General features: G+C 34.1%; 1 protein-coding gene across 2 annotated transcripts in view; it reads left to right on the forward strand.

The window, feature by feature from the left end:
* Window positions 1-19,892, forward strand: part of EDIL3 (EGF like repeats and discoidin domains 3) — a 446,774-nt gene that overhangs the window by 139,373 nt on the left and 287,509 nt on the right. For both annotated transcript variants that reach the window (XM_007977476.3, XM_007977484.3), the window contains exon 2: window positions 37-165. In XM_007977476.3, the coding sequence (XP_007975667.1) occupies window positions 37-165 (129 nt within the window). The remainder of the gene's footprint in view (window positions 1-36; window positions 166-19,892) is intronic.

Genomic DNA, 19,892 nt, shown 5'->3' on the forward strand with positions numbered 1-19,892 from the left:
TTTCTGTTTTTTTTTTTTTTTTTTTTTATGCCTTAGGTGATATTTGTGATCCCAATCCATGTGAAAATGGAGGTATCTGTTTGCCAGGATTGGCTGATGGTTCCTTTTCCTGTGAGTGTCCAGATGGCTTCACAGACCCCAACTGTTCTAGTGTTGTGGAGGTTGGTAAGTGCAAAATTTAAACATTTCAGTAGTTATCTTTTTGTTTTCATGAATAACTGGCAGTTTGGCTGTGGTGCATTATGGAGATTAGGTGTAAAATTGCTGTATGTTGCTAATTAGTTTACTTTTGTGTAGGATTCTCAGTTTTATCATTTCCAGTTTATATTGAAATTATATTGTGTTCTTTAAGTTTTAAAATATTTTTAGTAATTAACACTAAATTTAAAGACACTACAAATAATACATAAATATAACATTTCTCATATTTCTAATATTAATATAAATTTAACATTTTATTCTCAAATAAAATACATAACTCCAAAGTCAATTTATTCAAATTAAATTATCACTATAAATAAAACAGGATGTTTTTAGGGACTTCTAACGTCCATCAGCATTTTGTAGCTGTTCTAATCATTACTTTTCTTAGGTGATAAATGTATTTGATATTTCTAAGCATATAAAGAAGAGGATATTCCAGATGCAGTGCTCTTCAAAGTTTTCTCAAAAATTTGCTCTGCAAAAATTAATGTGTCATTGGTTATATTAAAATAGTTTTTTTAAAAAGTCTGCAAAATATGTATACTTATGGATTTAGCGTAATTTCTGTAATTCCAGATAGTCCCCATTAAGGAAATAGCTATACTTTAAAATAATTTAACGTCATGTAAACTTGTGCAGAGATTTTCTCTCTGACTAAAGAGAGAAATGATTTTCAAAGTTAACACCACAAGTAAGTTTGAAAAAAGTATATATTTTTCACATTAGTACCAAGAAGAGTACAAGATGGAATATATCTGTTCATCATAGGAAACCAAACATGTTTTGGATCAAATATTTGTTAACCAACATAAACCTTAGAGAAACAGGACACTTCAATGGCTTTGGGGAAATAGTTTTGAAAAAGAAAAGTAATAGCGTCCAGGGATCAGCTTGAATTACCCATCATTGTACCCAGTGCACCTAACTTAATACCTTATGCATAGTAAAAATCCAGCAACTACTGGTTGAATGAAAGAAAGAATAATTAAATTAAGCCATTAATTTACCATCTTTGGCCATTAGTTACTGGATTGTAATGTGTTTTATTTTTTAAATGAATTTTTCTTAATTTACTTTGCGTTATGAATATATGTTATCCAAAGAAGTTAATTATATTATTGCTGAAAAGTACTTTGTTCATTTAATTCATCTTCAAAGATAATTCTCTTTTAAGGCTTTTATTAACTCACTGATATTTTAGGAGGTTTGACACAGTGCCATTGAAATAAAACTGTTGTAACCACTTTGACCCAAGCTTCAAATATGTACATTTGAGTTTCAGAGTTTAATGTGAGAATCATATCCTCAGGAAAGTCTGCATATCTGAAGAAAATTAGAGTCATAAATACCCCTAGTAGGAATGTATGAATAGAATAAAATTTTAGTGTTGTATTTTAAGCCCAACAACCCCCAATTGGCAGTGCCTTCGATGTATGTAATATTTTTGGCACCATTAGAAAGATCCAAATCTGGAATCAGAGAAACAAATGTAGGTAAATGATTAAGAAATCAGTATCTTAGAAGAATTTTTTTTTTTTTTTTTTTTTTTTTTTGAGATGGAGTCTCGCTCTGTCGCCCAGGCTGGAGTGCAGTGGCGCAATCTCAGCTCACTGTAAGCTCTGTCCCCTGAGTTCAAGCCATTCTCCTGCCTCAGCCTCCTGAGTACCTGGGGCCATAGGTGCCCACCACCACGCGTGGCTAATTTCTTTATGTATTTTTTGTACAGACGGGGTTTCACCACGTTAGCCAGGATTGTCTTGATTTCCTGACCTTGTGATCTGCCTGCCTCAGCCTCCCAAAGTGCTCGTGTTACAGGCGTGAACTACCATGCCTGGCCAGCAGAATTTTAAAGTAAATACTGGTATACTTTTGGACTATACTTTTAGATATTAATTGAACATTCACCATTTTGTCCGAACACTGATACTACGGGCAACAATACTTTAAAAACTAAGCACGCTGCCATATTCCACCTAGTTTAGTGTGACTTTGGGAAATCAAATGCTTATAGAATTAAATTAAAACTCAGATTCATTACTATGTATTAGTATACATCTCTGATATTCAGAAATTGTATACTTATACTGTATTATTTTAAGCTATATTTTTTAATTGTATGTTTCTCACAACCCTATTATTCTCTGAGCTGTATTTAGGAGGTCTTGGAAGAAATATATTTAGCTTGTATTTCCTTGATCATTTAGTATAGGATATTAGTTACACCAATTCTATTTTCATGTACTGGTGTTCTAACATTAAAATACTAGGAAATAACTTTCCTAAAGTTGAACACGTTAAGTGTTCACAGTTTCTGAAGTACAACTTTCCTATATTGTGAAATAATTTTTATAAAAGATCAGAAAATAATGAGAAATCAAGCACAATTTTCAAGTTAGACACCTATTTATGACAGAAACATTACCCTACTTGCCTTTCTACTGCTTTTTCTCACCTTCATACTTTCTCGCATATGAAAGGTGTACTAAATATTGATTGAATAGTAATACTTGGTAATAATGCCTTTAATATCTAGCTTACCTTGGGGCTTTTCATAGTTTTAAAACTAATTATTGGGATCAAGTAGTTCAATCATTAGATTACTAAAGACCATCCTGCGTTTTTGTTTAGAAAAAAAATAAAAGGCCAGGTGCGGTGGCTCACACCGGTAATCCCAGCACTTTGGAAGGCTGAGGCGGGTGGATCACGAGCTCAGGAGTTTGAGACCAGCTTGGCCAACATAGTGAAACCCTGTCTCTACCAAATATACAAAAATTAACTGGGCGTGATGACAGGTTCTGTAGTCCTAGCTACTAGGGAGGCTGAGGCAGGAGACTCACTTGAACCCAGGAGGCGGAGGTTGCAGTGAGCTGAGACTGCACCACTGCATTCCAGCCTAGGCGACAGAGAGAGACTCCATCTCAAATAAATAAATAAAAATAAAAATAAACGGCTTGTCCAAGGCTTTTTTGTTATTGTTCTGCTGTGGTTATCTAACACCAATGCAGGAAAGAGTATATTAGAATTTAAAAAACAAACAAACAAAAAACACATGTGGGTATTTTAAGGTAATATCTTAAAAGGCAAAAAACATTTGAGCTGTCACTAGTCTGTATTTTTCCTTACATATTAGTTCCCACAAAGATAGAGATGTTTCTAATGTTTCTTTTATCCATTTCGGACCATATGAATTTTGAGCCATACATATTATGAAATTCTAAATCTTCTTATTTTTAATTTCCAAAGGAAAGAAAATACTCTCATTTATATTTGCTTAGAAAAAGTGTTTTTTGATCCCAGTTTTTAAAATTATTTTTACCTAGTTTGTTCTTCAGTCAGACATATACTCTTCATTGCAGTTCATCTGGAAAGGAGAATTTCAAATGCATGCTTAGAGGAAAACATTTCATGATTTTACCTCAAACCTTACTACTTTGCAGTAGCTTTGTTTCAGGTTATTGATACTTATTTCAAGAGATCCTCATCCAATTTTGTACTTTTATTCTTCCCTCACAAAACATATAATATCAGTTAAGTACAAAACACTTAACAACATTTGCAATCAATACTCACATTCACTTGCACTCCTGTGTTATGTGGGATAGTTTGGCAAAATTGACTTTCTCAGATTTGTGAACTTCATTCACTAGACAGCATTGCTTTTCTTTGGACATTTTTTTGATATTTCTGTATACTGCATTCTCGCTCTCTCTTTACCTGTCTGTATCCCCACACACAGCTATCACGCATACACACCTACACAACTCAATGTGCTCAGCCTCTTAGAGTTATTAAGATTCACTTCTGATATCTGAAAATGCCAGTAGGAAAACTTCTCTTCAAACAAAGCAAAGAAAAAGCCCTTGTTTTAAATGCTTAAATTTGAAGACATTAGCCAGATGAACCAACGTTTGCACAGATGTGCACTGAATGCTGCCTCCCTCTCCAGAGGATTTGTGGACAGACCACCATGTGGCTAAGCCCCAAATTGCTTCCCATTTATTCACATTCCTGGATGGCACTGTGTAATTGGGAGCTGTATTATGACACATGCATTTCATGCAGAAATTTTGTATTATCTCTCGCCCCCTCTCTCACACACACACACACACACACACACACACACACACACACAATACATATATTATATATTTCATGTGTATAAAATATATATATTTTACATATTTATATAATATAACATGTATTATATGTTATATTATATATAATATATGTTATATTATATATATTATATATATATATATAGAGAGAGAGAGACCAACCTGGTCAACATAGTGAAACCCTGTCTTTACCAAATATACAAAAATTAGCCGGGTGTGATGGCAGGTGCCTGTAGTTCCAGCTACTAGGGAGGGTGAGGCAGGAGAATCACTTGAACCCAGGATGTGATATGTGTGTGTGTGTGTGTGTGTGTGTGTGTGTGTGTATGGGGGGGGGAGAGAGAGAGAGAGAGAGAGAATCTCGCTCTGTCACCCAGCCTGGAGAGCAATGCCATGATCTTGGCTCACTGCATCCTCCACCTTCTGGGTTCAAGGGATTCTCCTGCCTTAGCCTCCCAAGTAGATGGGATTACAGGCACGTGCCACCATGCCCAGCTAATTTTTGTATTTTTTTTTTTTAGTAGAGACAGGGTTTCACCATGTTGGCCAGACTGGTCTCGAACTCCTGACCTTCTGATCTCAGGTGATCCAACCACCTTGGCTCCCAAAGTGCTGGGATTACAGGCGTAAGCCACCTTGCCTGGCCTATCAGTATATGTTACACAGTTCATAAATGGAAATCTTGAGAATTTTTAAATTGTACAAGTTCTGTGGCATAATTCTCCTGTGTGCATTATCAGAATAATCCATTAGTAACAAGTATAAACTTTTACAACTCAAATACATAGTATATTAATGTAATCAAAGGGAAAAAATAAGTGATCTTTTTTAAAAAAATTAAATCTTAGTTTTTATTTTTTTAAAATAAATATTTATTGAATGTTTGCTAAGTAGTTGTTACCTGAATGGTGGAGGGGCAATGATAAACAAGTTGCTGTTTAGATGATGAGATAGATAGACAGACAGACATTCAGACAGGAAGATATAGATAGATAGATAGATAGATAGATAGATAATAGAAAATAGAAAAATAGATGATAGATAGATATATAGATATGTTATGATGTGTTGTGATACAAGTACATGGAGCCATAAAAATATAAAACAAATACCCTGCCTTAAGCTAAGTGTAAAGGAATGCATACCAACCTGTAAAAGTAACATCTAGACATAAATCTAAAAAATAATTTCAATCTATTGCAGACTGAAAACAACCACCACAAACAACAAAACCTATTCCAGACAGAGAAAATAGTGTGTAGAACAACCAGGAGATTAAAAATATAGTAATGTCATGAACCGAAATAAGTTAAATGTGTCTAGAACTTAGAGAGAAGGGACATGGTGGCCAGCACTGGCTCTGAGGATGGTGACAAGTGGCAGATACGCTAGAGTTTGGTACAGTGTTTTAAGAAAAATTGACTTTTTATTAAGAACAACAGAGAGAATTTGTATTTCTGTTGGTGCAACATGGAAAACAAAGTACAGCAAAACACAGCAGGGGGACAATTTGAAGGCAATTGCAGCAGATGAGGCTAGACATGATCTTAGCTTGGGTCAGTGTGGTAACTAACGGGATGAAGAGGAGAGAGTCATTGAGTATTTAGACGATACCCTAGACAAGTATTGGTTATCTGTGGGGTATGAAGAAAAAGAGTGTGGGAGAAACTAAGAGTAAAGAAAGGCATCCCCAGTTTCTGGCCTGAGCAACTAGGTATCATTTACTGAGATATTGTAAATGACAATACACAGGATTGGGAGGCAGAAAGAGAGTGCAGTATTTCACATATTGAATTTGAGAAATTTGATAGACATTATCTAAGAAGTCAAGCATCAGTGCAGAAGTCATAATTATATAGATGGTTATTGAAGCTTAGGGAATGGATGAGTCTGCCTAGAGACAGGGTAATAGCAAAGAATAGAAGAGCTAGACATGGGAAAGAATAGAGGACTTTGAAACGCAAACCGGTAAGAGGGCCGTCAATATTTAAGTGATAGGTAGAGAAAGTGAAATCTGTAAAGCAGCCAGAGAGAGAGTAGTCAGGTAGAAGGAAAACCAGGAAAGTGTGGCGCACAGTAAGTTCAGGATTAACAATGTCTCAAGGAGTGGATAATCAGCAATGTCAAGTACTGTGGAGCAGTTAAGCAAGATAAGCATTTACTTTAATTCCATGTGATTTATGGATGATCTTGTTGCTTTACGGAAGATCAGTTTTGCTGGCATTGTGGAGAAAGAGCTTGACTGTGGCACATAGAAGAATTTGTAGAAAAAAAAATAAAATGGCTAACACAAACATTTGTCTATTTATTTACTTACTCACTCATCTGTCAAATATTTGAGTCTCAGCTATGGGCCACTCTTCTGTCACTGAGGATATAGCAGTTAGAAAATAGTCTTTGTCATAAATATGTGTAAAATATTGTTAAAATGATCAGACAAAACGAAGAATATAAACATTGGAATGTGGTAGTAATATAACATTCATCATCACTTGGAAAAAATTAAATGTATGTGTGTTATTGAGAGTAGGTCAGTACAGGATAATAGTACTGTATATCATTTTATTTATAATTTCTTTTTATCTTTTCTGTAATTATATCGACTTCTGGCCAGGCTTCTCATTTCCATATGTGTGTGTGTGTGTGTGTGTATGGCATATCATGTAAAAAATATATAATATATATATATATTCAGGAAAAGTTATTTCATTTTATTCTGTTTTATCTTCTCCTATCCTCTCCTACCTATCATATTCCATAGAAACTTATTTCCCTTTGGTAATGATATCCCTTTTCTAATACAAATTCAGATTCTATTAAATTTGTTACCCCCCTATATTGTCACTAATGATCTGTTCCTCAGCTTTCATTTTCTTATGAAAAATTGAATATATTTACCCCAGAAAATAAAGACTGTCATACACATTTTTTTTAAAAACTAGAAGTTGACTGTACATTTCACTCTATGAATAGCCATATTCATGTTTATCTTTCAGAAGACAATCAGTGTCAGAATATCAAGTAGTATACTAGAGTCTGACGCTGTCTGAAAGACTTCTTGTTAGTGTTCGTGAAATATCAGAAAGTTAGCGAGCCTTAAGTAGCTCTCTTGGGTGGTGTAGGGTTATTTTAGATTTCGAGACTTTGGTTACCAAATGAGGGGGTTGGTAAATTTCAGTTAAATTTTTCACATAGTAGATGAAACTGTGAGTAGTTGTCAGGGTGGTTCATTTTCCCCTCTTCTTAAGATTACTTCTTAGACTCATGATTGAATCCATTTTTCTAGAAATTATCATAATGAGAGCTATGTTTCATGGACTAAAATACTTTCTCTAAAGCTGCTAGCCAATAGATGATTGCTAAGAAATTTTCCAGTCAACTAGGGTCAAAGGGATTTATTTTCACAGTTATGTTTCCTTACTTTTCTAATAATAAGAAAGGTTAAATATAAGTTCATACAAACAAATATAATTGTAAGTTAAGATGACAGATAATTAAGGGAAAGTTTTTGTACTAATTTTGGATATATTATAGAAAAGTAATTATGTTTTATATGTGTAAAAATTCTGTAACATACTATATAAACTCATTAGCTTATTGATGTAACAATATTTCTGCTTTATTAATAATGACAATGAATAGAATTTGTTAGTTTGTAATTCCAAGCTGTAACAATTATATATTAACTTTCAGAGAGAAAAAAATGTATAACATCAAAGAACCTTAGATATTATTGAATACCGAAAGCCATTCTAGTTCAGTCAAAGGACAAAAGCCAGTTTGTGGTAAAACTTTTATTTGTAAGAAAAGACAATGACCCATTAAGATATTGATGTATATCATTTAAACCACTGTCCTTTAGTTTATATTTTACATGGCATTTATTGAATTTTTTCTTTACAAAAATTATATATATATATAAATAAACTTTAGAACATACAAAATAAAAGAAGCAAACAAAATGTATCATAATCTTAGATTATATACACTTTTAGTCTTTTTTTAATCACTTATCTGTATCTGGTTTTTTTTGTACCTACCTAAAGCTATATACAGTCATATAAAGAATGATAGCAATTTGATTTTTTACATAAAATTATGTACATGTTTGTGTTTATGTGTATACATATGTGTGCATAAAACTTATACTACACAGTTCATATTCCTTGATAGTCACCTTTAGTTTTTTCCATAAGGATATAAAATTATCTTTCCATTTAATTAAAAATTGTTTCCTGAAATTTTTTAAATAGCAAGAAAACATTCCATCATTTATTATCATTTATTTAATGAGCCCCTACTTGTGGACATTTAAGTAGTATGCTAATTTCCTCTATTATGAAGAATTTGATAGAGTGCCTTGTAACTAAATTTTGTGTATATTTGCCATTGTGTCTTTAGACTAAATTCTTAAAGGTAAATGGTTGGGATAAGAGTTTTTTGAAAGCTTTTAATATTCTAAGGATTGTATAGAAAAGGCTAAACAGTTTATCATGATAGATTTATAATGAAGAGGAAGCTTAATGTACTTATGCTCACTTATTCATAGTAATATAGATTTGGAATTATTTGATTTGTATAATAGAAGAAGAAAAATACACATGAAGAGAAAAAGAAGAGATTGTTATCCTATCCAATATATTTTAAAAATAATGTGATTATATCTCCTTTAATTTTCATTCAAACATTTGATTACTGTAGTAGGCCATAAAACATTTAAAAAGGATAAACCAGAAGTAGGCATATATAAAGAAGAGTTTAGTTAATAAAAACTATAAAGAAAGGGACATTCTCTAAAATCAAGCCCAATAAGAGAAGGAGTAGGTATTTAATCACATAAAGCTTAAGTAATATTTGAGAGCATCTGCAGCAGCAGTCCCCAACCTCTTTAGTACCAGGGACTGGGTTTCATAGAAGATAATTTTTCCACAGAAGATGGGTTGGCATTAGATTATCATAAGGAGCATGCAACCTACATCCCTTGCATATGCAGTTCACAACAGAGTTGTGTTCTCAGGAGAATTTAATGCTGCTGCTGATCTGAAAGGAGGCGGAGCTTATGCAGTAATACTTGTTCACCTGCTGACCATCTCCTGCTGTGTGGCCTGGTTCCTAACAGGCCACGGGCTGGTAGGATCCCTGATGTAAAGTATGGAACAGGCTTAGGGTAAGTGGAAAAAGAAAGCTTAAGAAGGTTAAATAAAGCTAGGAAATGGACAAATGACTAATACTATTCTGATGGAAAGTAAAGGGCTAATGGATGAATGACACAGCCTTTGCTCTCATCTCTCCCCATACTACTATTAACACAGAAGATGGAATGAAGAAAAAGATAGGACACTTTAAGAACTCATTGAAAATAAGTGTTTTGGCCTGGAGCGGTGGCTCATGCCTGTAATCCCAGTACTTTGGAAGACCAAGGTGGGTGGGTTACTTGAGTTCAGGGGTTTAAGACCAGCCTGGCCAACATGGCAAAACCTTTTCTCTACTAAAAAAAAAAAAAGCCAGGTGTGGTTGTGCACATCTGTAATCCCGGCTAAGCAGGAGGCTGAAATGAGAATCGTTTGAACCTGGGAGGTGGAGGTTGCAGTGAGCTGGGATCATGCCGCTGCACTCCATCCTGACAACAGAGAGACTGCTTCAAACTAACTAAATAAGTAAATAAATACATAAGTGTTTTGATAGGTTGGATTAATTTCTTGAAAATATTACAGACTCCTGTAGCATCTAATACAAATCTTATTGGTACCTCCTGTGTGCTAGAATCATGCTATTTGATATGAAGAATTACTAGAATAAAGCATAAGGGTTACTGAGATGAAATAGAGTCATGAATTCTTTGTCAAAGAGCTTAAAATAGATGTCATTGTTTGTGGAGTTTTGTTTGGCCACATTCCCTGGAGCCATAGGAAAACTAGGTGACACCTCAAGGTGACTTTGTACTGTAAGACAACTTATTGTTTAACATATATCAAAGTATTTATGTGAAGAAAAATCCATAATCCATATTGCTTAAAGTACAGGGTTAACAATTTCTAAATGAGTCATATAATGAGAGTAGAATTGGGCTGAATCATTTCCAGATTATATTTAATTTTGGCATTTGAAAGTATAAAATTAATCAAGCTATGATTTAAAATAGACAACAATCAATATTTATTGTTATCTTCTTTTTATTTTAATCAAGGCTTGGAAAGAAAAATAGGGAGGGCAAAATTTCAGTCTCTCAGCTGAAGATAGAACCCAGTAAGGATATTTGTTTTCTTAAGTACTAATCCTTGGAAAATATAGCAAATTTCAAAAAAAAAAAAAATTAACACCTTTTTAATACAATGTATTCATATAACCCCACAATGTCTTTATCTGCTAAGGTTTCGTTGTGAAATGAAACCAGAATGCTTCATCCAAATCACAGGGAGCCATTGGATACAGAACTCCTTATTGTGACTCATCTACATAAGGAGCTCAAACATTTTCAAGAACAAGACATATTCTGTGTGTGTCAGCTTAGCTGTCTTTTAACCAATGACTTTGCCTCTTCAGACAATAGATAAATTGGAATGTATCACAGAACAGCCTCTGGCTTGCAAGGTTAGATTTCATTACTTCTTAAATATGGAGGTCCAGCTGTGTTACTTTCCACAATGCTTTCCTGTCCCAGAACTACTGTAGTAAAGCTCCCTTCTCAATGAGCCCTGCTGGTTATTAGCACATCAGGTGATAAACATTGAAGTGTGTGGGCAGATAGTCTTTTTATGCAGTTTATCAGTCACTGTCATGCCAAAGACAAAGACTTTTTTCCTCATCCTTTTCCCTTTAATTTTGCCTGTATTTTCAGAGTGCACCATTCATTTATACACACACACATACACACAGACACACGTAAAATAACCTGTAAATAAACAAGTGAGCTAATGTCAATGTCAGTGTTAAACAGGAAGGGGATTCTGTGATAAATGTAATGAATAGAACAAGGTCATTGATTCCTGCTCAGTGGAAGAAGAGTTAAACCTAAAATTTTGTTCCATGCTTTTTGCACATCGCAGTGCTTGTGTTCAAATTAAGCTGTGCCTGTTACACATATGGGGAGTAATACTTTCAAACCCAAAGAAATAATAATACTTCTTTTTGTTGGTTTGGAAGTTTGTTGTTGTTGTTGTTTCTGGAGATGGGGTCTCTGTCACCCATGCTGGAGTGCAATGATGCAATCATGGCTCACTGCAGCCTCAATGTCCCAGGCTCAAGTGATCCTCCCACCTCAGCCTCCCAGGTAGCTGGGACTACAGGTACACTCCACCAAGCCTGGTTAATTTTTGTACTTTGTGTAGAGACAGGGTTTTGCCATGTCGCTCAGGCTGGTCTTGAACTTCTAGGCTCAAGCAATCCACCCCCCTCAGCCTCCCCAAATGTTGAGATTACAGGCATGAGCCACCCCACCCAGCCAAAAATAATACTTCTAATTCCAGTGTTTGTTACATGCTGAGCATGCTCTACTGGAATTCTGTAGTGTGTAAACATCTGAAGGAACACATTCTTTAAAGGACTGCCTCATGGGGGTGTGGTTAAGAAGCTAGCGAGGCTTGGTACTTCTATTTGCTAAGTCTGTGACTTTGAGCAGGTTACTTAATCTCTCTCCACCTTAGTTTCCTCATCTGTAAAATTGGGGTACGAGTACCAATGTCAAAGGGCCTTTGTGTAAATTAAATGATTCAATACATGTAAGGATCTTTAAACAGTGTCTGGCTCATAAGTGCCACCCAGGAATTACTAATTAAGTGATATAAATAATTAAACCTTTATATATTATTTTAAAGCTACATGCAGAAATCAAACATCTAAGCCTCTGACTATTCTTTCATCATTTTAGTCATTAATAAAATTATTGAAATGTCCAGTAAGTACTGACTTATTATTTTTATGTCAGGTTTTTTTTTTTCTTTTTGTGCAGGAATACACAAACTGGGGGCAGTTTAGCTGTCAGCTTTTAATTTTTCAAAAACTTTCTTTCCTTCAACATAATTTGACAAATCACCTCATTTCATATGGGAAAAAGAGAACCCTATGTTTTATTATATGAAATTTATGAGTAATGTAAGTAATGCTTGCATAATTAGGAATCAGTCCTTTAGGAATAGAGCTTTCCTTATGCTTAGAGCAAATAAGTTATGAATTGATTTTTTTCTTTATAAGATTGCAAAATGGGAATCCTGTAAAGTATAATAAATACCAAGTTGGAATTTATGACAGTACATTAATATTAGTTTCTTGGATATGATAGATCAGCAATAAGCTCTTTGTGACTTTGCATAAAGATAGAATCACAGGGAAAAAAGAACATTAGGATCCTCCATTTAACAAATGTGTATTGAGACTTCATGGAGAGCTTGTGATCTACCCTTTCTCTATGACCTGACGATAAAGGCTCAGCCTTCTAAATACTTAAATTTAAGAAAGGGTAAGACAGGCACATCAGTAATCATTATACAATGCAGAAAACAATTATCATAAGAGGGGAACAAAGTGCTATGGGTATCAAGTGGGGAAAGATCACTTCCTGTCCTAGGAATCAGATTTTATGTTTGTGGTGGCTTCTGAGATGAGCTGAGATGGAAATTTATTTAATCTGTAGAAATTACTATATTGGAACATTTTAAGCAAATATAGAATGATAGCAAAAAAAAAAAAAAAAAAAAAAGACATGGGGAAACTTTCTAGAAGAATTAGCATTAGTGGTTGCTCAGGTTATAAGGTGTTTATGGGGAGGATTGTGAGCAAGACCAGGACGGTAATGTGGATCTGTATTCTATAGAGCAGTGGTCCCCCACCTTTTGGGCACCAGGAACCAGTTTCGTGGAAAACAGTTTTTTCCACGGAGCCGCGGTGGAGGAGTAGTTTCAGGATGAAAGTGTTCCACCTCAGATCATCAGGCATTAGATTAAGGAGGCCACACCCTAGATAACCCGCACGTGCAGTTCACAATAGGATTCCTGCTCCTATGAGAATCTAATGCTGCTGCTGATCTGGCAGGAGGCGGGGCTCAGGCTCATTTCCTGTTGTGCAGCCGGGGTTTCTAACAGGCCGCGGACAGGCACCTGTTCATGCCCCACGGGAGTTGGAGACCCTCGATATAGAGCCTCTATTCATCTCCTTGAACCAAAGTACAATCTTCAATGTTATTTCCAAAATTATCCCAGAAATAAGACTCTATAACTTGTCTTGAACATTTATTATTGAAGCGTGTAATCATTATAAAAACACAAAGCTCTTATCTGAACAACATTTAAGTACTACCTCAGGCTTTTGAGGAATAAGTTGTTTAAATTTTTCTATTATGTTTTTATTCTTCCTCCAAGATAAATTTATTTTTCGATTTATTAATTATTTTATTTTCGACAGGACTTGGTCTAATAGGCAGTTGATTTGGAAAGGGCTGAATGTGGCTCATTGACCAAAATTGATGCTAACTTTTAATCTAGAATTTCTAACCAGAAATTAGTTATTGGAAGAAACAACTGTAAAGTTTTAAAGCTGGTTTCTGGGAGAAACATCTACAACTAGAAATGTCAGTTGACCTGGAAAATTTCATGAGAAGCTACAAAATATTTAGATTCTGCTGGATGGCCACTTAGTCTTGGACACTAAGGAAATTGTTTCCATTAGAACAAATGTTTAGTTTTCCTGTCTGTGGACTTTAATCAACTACATGTGAAATATATGCAAAATAGATTCTTTGCTAGAGAGAAAGTGAAAGATTGAAAGTATATCTTTAAGGCTTTTCTTTGTTTCAAAATTTTGCAATTCTTTCCCATTGCAAAGATACATTTGACATTGTTTGCATGCCAGTTATATTCTCCCTTGACTCAACCCCAAGCATGACCTCCTCTGACTAATCTTGCCTTTAGGCAGGAAGAAGATAAGATTACCAGTTCCCAGTGCTCTAGCAATTGGTCCATAAGATGTAGCTGAAGGAGGGAAGGAAAGGAAATTAATTCTTTACAGTGTTGGATTGCTGGTTGTTATAAAGCAGCTTAAACAACACAGGTAATAACACCATTGTATTTTGTGCTAGTTAGATCACATCTGGAGTATCGTTTCCATTCTTTTTACTGTATTTTAAAATATGTCATCAAATTTGAGTTTATCAAGAGTAGGTCAACAAAAATGATGACCAGGTGTATATACCATGATATGTAAAATTAAGTAGGGATATTTATCTTAGTTAAGAAAATAATTACAATAGCTTTTAAATATTTGAATGGCTGGCATCTCAAATATTGGGCCTGATTAATCGTTGTTTTCTAGAGGCAGCTCTGAGAGAGAGATGTGACATGTTCCTTGGTGAGATTTTGAGTTCTCTGCCTCTAGAAGTTTTGAAAGATATATGGATTTTTTGGTAGGCAGATTGGGCCTGTTAGAAGGGTAGAAATTAGAAATTAATAGTTTGCATTCAAAACTTGAAAATATTTTAAGAGATAAGAAAAATGTGATGTGGGCCCTCCCTGAATAGCCCTGTACCTTTATTCAATTTCATTGCTTTAAAGTTAGACCTGTCTACTTTTTTATCAGTTGTGTTCTTTAAAGACATTCCAATTAAGGAGAAATTTAGCCTAGGGAGACAAGTTTTGCAGATAGGAAAATTACATTGTCAATGTCACATGATTAACACCTGAATGTGGATACACTATTTTCCTTTAAAGAAGGTCCTAATGATTATGAAAAGAAAACATTTAATTTTAGCTCCTATTGTAACAGGAAAAAAAAATCCTCTAAAGCAGTCATTAACTCACCGTTACATAAGGCAATAGCACATTAGATTAGCTCTATGTAAGCGAACAGAAATTGTGTTTTATCTCTTATTGTCAGTGTCCTTGCAATGAGTTAAAACTACATGAAACAGATAATTCCCCCTAACCGAAAAGACACGTAAGAATTTCACAGAAATATCTCATCTTTCTTCAAGTTAGACCTGCTGACTGTTTTTTTTTCTTCCCCCTTCATCTTTTGAATTTCAAAATATATTTTAATTAAGCCAAATGTGTGAATCTATATTTTGGGAACATATCATTTCAAAGCCATCGTAAAATTTCTGAAGTATTTTGGAATATAAGGAATGAAAAGGGAATGATATTTTACTAAAAGACATCACAGATATTAAAATGGTAAAAAGTCATGTTTGAAATAACTGTAACCATATGAAATACTTGATTGTGGCACGCGCGCGCACACACACACACACACACACACAGTTTGCCAAGATTCTACCATGAAGTAATTTTCTGTCTTTAAATTCATCACCATTTTTTAAAAGCATTGAAATTTCATATTATTTATATCTCAGAAGACACAGAATATTCAGTGTTCAACCCTAGTCATCTCTGCTGAGGTGGGATGATGGGCAGGGAAACTAGTAATTGGTCTAAGGCTGCATCTGCCAGATCAGTCATTTGTTTGTCTCTGTGTTTTGTGCTACTTGGACATTGGACATTGGAAGTTTTACTGTATCTCTGTTAATGGTAACTTTCTTAAAGCAAGAGAGTAACATTCACAGGAAAATGGCAGAAATATAATATCATCCAATATATTTAAGAAGCATAGTCCTTTTTAAAAAAAATAGGCTGATGGCATCAAAGAGGATCTTTTAAGAATCTTGCTTATAGAAAGCAAGTGTTATACATTGTGTTTAGGATTATGGACTTTATTTAATAAAAGTATTAGGTAATTTATTTTCTTTGTTTCTACCATGATTCAAATGAAATCTGATTGTTCACTGAAACCTCCTTTATAAGACAGAAATCCTGGAATTCATCCAAGTATTATTCACTAAAGACTTAGTTAAACAAATTATGCCATATCCATTAAATAAAATATTATTCAGTATATATTATATAATCCTCTTTTCATTTATTATATCATAAGTACATATTTAATTATTTTAGACATATGTGTATGTATTCTGATGTTAAATGAATTTACTTCAAAATTCTGCTTGTGGTGAGTTTTTAGTTGGTAATTTAGGTGATTTAATAAATATTCTTCTATTTTCTAATGCAAACCTTAACCCATTGTACCAATGGATTTTTTACCAACACTCTTAATCATTAGGTCTTGTCCAGCATTAACATTTTATATGCAATGATTCTGTGGTTTTCTTAAGTGGATACTGTCACTGAGATTTGTGCCAGTATTGCTGATCTATTCATTACGTTTTAGTTTTTTGTTCTTTTGGTTTTAACAGATTTGCTTGTTAGATTAGCTCATTTGTCCAGACTTATGGAAATGAATTGAGGTTGAAGTGAGTAGTCTCCCACACATAAATAAAGCAGAAATCCATAGAACATAAAGGAGACTGAGAGTATCAGCTTCCTGCTGTCAGGTGCTGTGAAACAAAATAATGTGGATGCTGTGACCATCTGAAATTCATATCTAGTGAGCTGGTAACCTCGGCTTCATGGCTTCTCTAGTGACATTAAACAGCATTCTCGTTGTAGAATTAATGATTCCCCCTTTCCTATATTAAATTTTCAAAAAGATTATGAATGTATTAATTTTATTGAAAATAGATAAATCTGAGAAATCATTTATATTAACTTTTGATCCGCTTTGTCCCTTACAAGTTTCTTCTTTTTATTTGCCCATGAATTTTCTTAGGTTTAATTTTCAATCCTCATTTTACAAAGCTAAAAAGAAAAAGGGTAAAAACAGTCATTAAATTTACTTACGGACTTTAAATTTTAAATTTTCTCAATTTAAAATTGGACAGTTTTCCAAAAATATTTACTCAGGACCAATTATATACACTGTGCAAAATTAAAACATCTGTCCTCCAAGGAAGAATAATGTCCAGCTTGGGAAACAAGGCTGGAAAATATTATGTACCATTCTGTTTAAAACTGGCTTTAGGTTATAATTTAAAAGGTAGTGGGGGTAGAAGGGAATATCTGGAGACTGAAATAAATACTAAGGAGTTGAAGGTGGTGAAACTTGAATTCAGTCAACAAGGATGGTATGGGTTTGGATAGGGAGGAAGGGCACATTTAATAAACAAAGGATATTTAAGGACAATTGAATAGATACACAAAAATATTGAATTGTAAGTCCCCTTGTGATATCAAATCACCTAACTTAAAGATATTTACTACTTCCTTTAAGTAAGAGAATTTGTCCTGATTATGTTCTCAAAGACTCTTTAATAACAGCTAGGATATGAATGTAGGCTACTCGAGTCATATTACTTTCCAGCTTCCCAGTTCTCTGGCTTACTTTTATAAAATATGTGTTTTTGTTCAGTTTAGTTTTAGTTTTCTTACTCAGTGGCAAAAAATGAACCCAAAGCTTCCATTCTTTTTTTGTTATTTTTCTCATTTATACCTCTATCTAAAATGAGAGACTCACAAATGCACCACTAATAGCTGTTAAAATGATTCACTGTGTAAATACATTGTAAAACCCATGTAAACTATATCACTACTAAATATTAAAAGTACATTTTGTGGTTCTATTTAAATGAATCTACTTAATTAATAAATCATAGTTTCATGTTTTCTGAGTTAGCTTAAAAATCCCAGATTTAATTTTTCATGAGACAATCTAATGGTCTGCAACCATTGTCTTTATAACAATTATATTGTTTCCTTCCTACCCCAAGAAGGAAAATCTGATTTATATAACTACATATAGTTATAGAAACTATATATGTTTATGTATATATTTGTATGATGAAACATATACAAAGATATAAGGCTTTCTTTGATGAATTTAATAATATTACAAAATGAAGCAGCTGAGCTTTATTTAATACAAATGACTGTATTAAACATTTGTGCATCTTTTCTTTCAACAAATATTTATTCAGTTCCTCCAGCATTCCACTGGTTTAAAAACTACGGATGTAATGGTGAGCAAAAGAACGCTACAGCCCTGCCGTCATGAAACTCCTAGTCTAATGGGAGAGACTAATGAAAATATAATATGTGTTTACATGCTAACCACATATGTACAAGATTATGTTTTATGTATTATATATTATAAATACTTCAACGGATGCCATTCTCCAAATTTTGCACAGGAATCAAAATGCATGTAAAATGTTGATAGAATGGAAACATTTTGATTATTCAAGCATTTTCTATGCAAATACAATGCTGTGCCTCACAGTGACCCAAATACTCTGCAGTTCTGAGGTTGTAGACTTGACCACATCGTATGCTGTCTGAAACATTTGGCCAGGGGAAACTAATCATCTTTGTTATACTTTTCTCAGGGAAGAAGTTAGTAATAGCAACCTTTAAGGCTGAAGTCACATCCCAATTGGGCCACTGGCCAAGAACAACAGATAAACTAATAATAAAATAAAGACCAAATTAACCCAGACCTCTCTCTCAATGCTTCTGTGGATACTTCCGGAGGCAACTCCATATTCTTCTTAATGACTGAGTTCACACATTTGAAATAATAGTTTACTCTAATTTTAGTAATGTCCCTGCTCCCCCCAGCACATAAACATACACATACATTAAGAGCACTTAACATCTGGGTGGGCGTAAATAATCAAGCATAAAGATCATAATTGCTATTTTTGCATCACTGCATTAAATAAAACATTCTAAAATATTGTCAGAATACAATAATACATAGTTCTTGTTACATTGGTTATGGAAATAATGACTATATAAATATAGATAATTATATACTTGCAAAACATATTTGGTACATGCTTAGCCAAATTTATGATATAGCCAACAAAAGGATTAATAAGTCACTCTGAATTAACATTCACATGTAAAATATGTTATAATATACTAAGAAATGTAGTTTTTATATTTCATAATGAGATTTTCCTACTTGGTGGTAAGCCACACTGGGTGTAAAATTGTTTTGAATGGGTATAATTTCCAAGTTATAAAAGTTTACTTAGACCACTCAAAAATGAAACCGACAAAAACAGAATATGTAAGAATCGTTGAAACCACACAAAGAGACTGGAATCTGTCTAAAGAAGAAACTTATAGGTTAGAGTATCATGTTGTATCGGGGTAACATATGGCCCACTGGGTTTTGGTAGTTGTGCTTCCCAGTTGATGCTGTGAGGTACAATTCACAGTTGTGAGGAAGAAATGAAGGAAGTTGTGAGAGAGTGAGGAAGAAATGAAGAAAGGCAAGGAAAGCCTGTATGGTGCCTTCCTGTTCTCCCAAGCACCGCCACACCCCAGGAACATGTACACTGGTGGAATGTCCTGCAAAAGAGCTGCTAACTTAAAAATCAAGAAATGAGTTTATTGTATCAAAGCGTGGTGGGGAGCTCCCTGGAAAAATAAAGCACTGAAATCTCAGCTGCCCACTGAATGCATAGCCTGAGGGCTGTGTGGACTTCTGGTCTCAATTGCCTCAGATAATTAATTTCTTATGCATTCTAATATATTTTTAAAAGGAACAACAAAACTGATTAGGATTGCAGCAGAATGCCACTTAGATGTAAATAACAAAAAGCTCAACTCAAATAATACAAAGCATGTTTTTTCCCTAGAACTAGAAGTCCAAAGGTAGGTCAGGATTCATGGTTGATATGATTCAGTG

The sequence above is a fragment of the Chlorocebus sabaeus genome, chromosome 4 (assembly GCF_047675955.1).
Source record: "Chlorocebus sabaeus isolate Y175 chromosome 4, mChlSab1.0.hap1, whole genome shotgun sequence".
Classification (NCBI taxonomy): domain Eukaryota; kingdom Metazoa; phylum Chordata; class Mammalia; order Primates; family Cercopithecidae; genus Chlorocebus; species Chlorocebus sabaeus.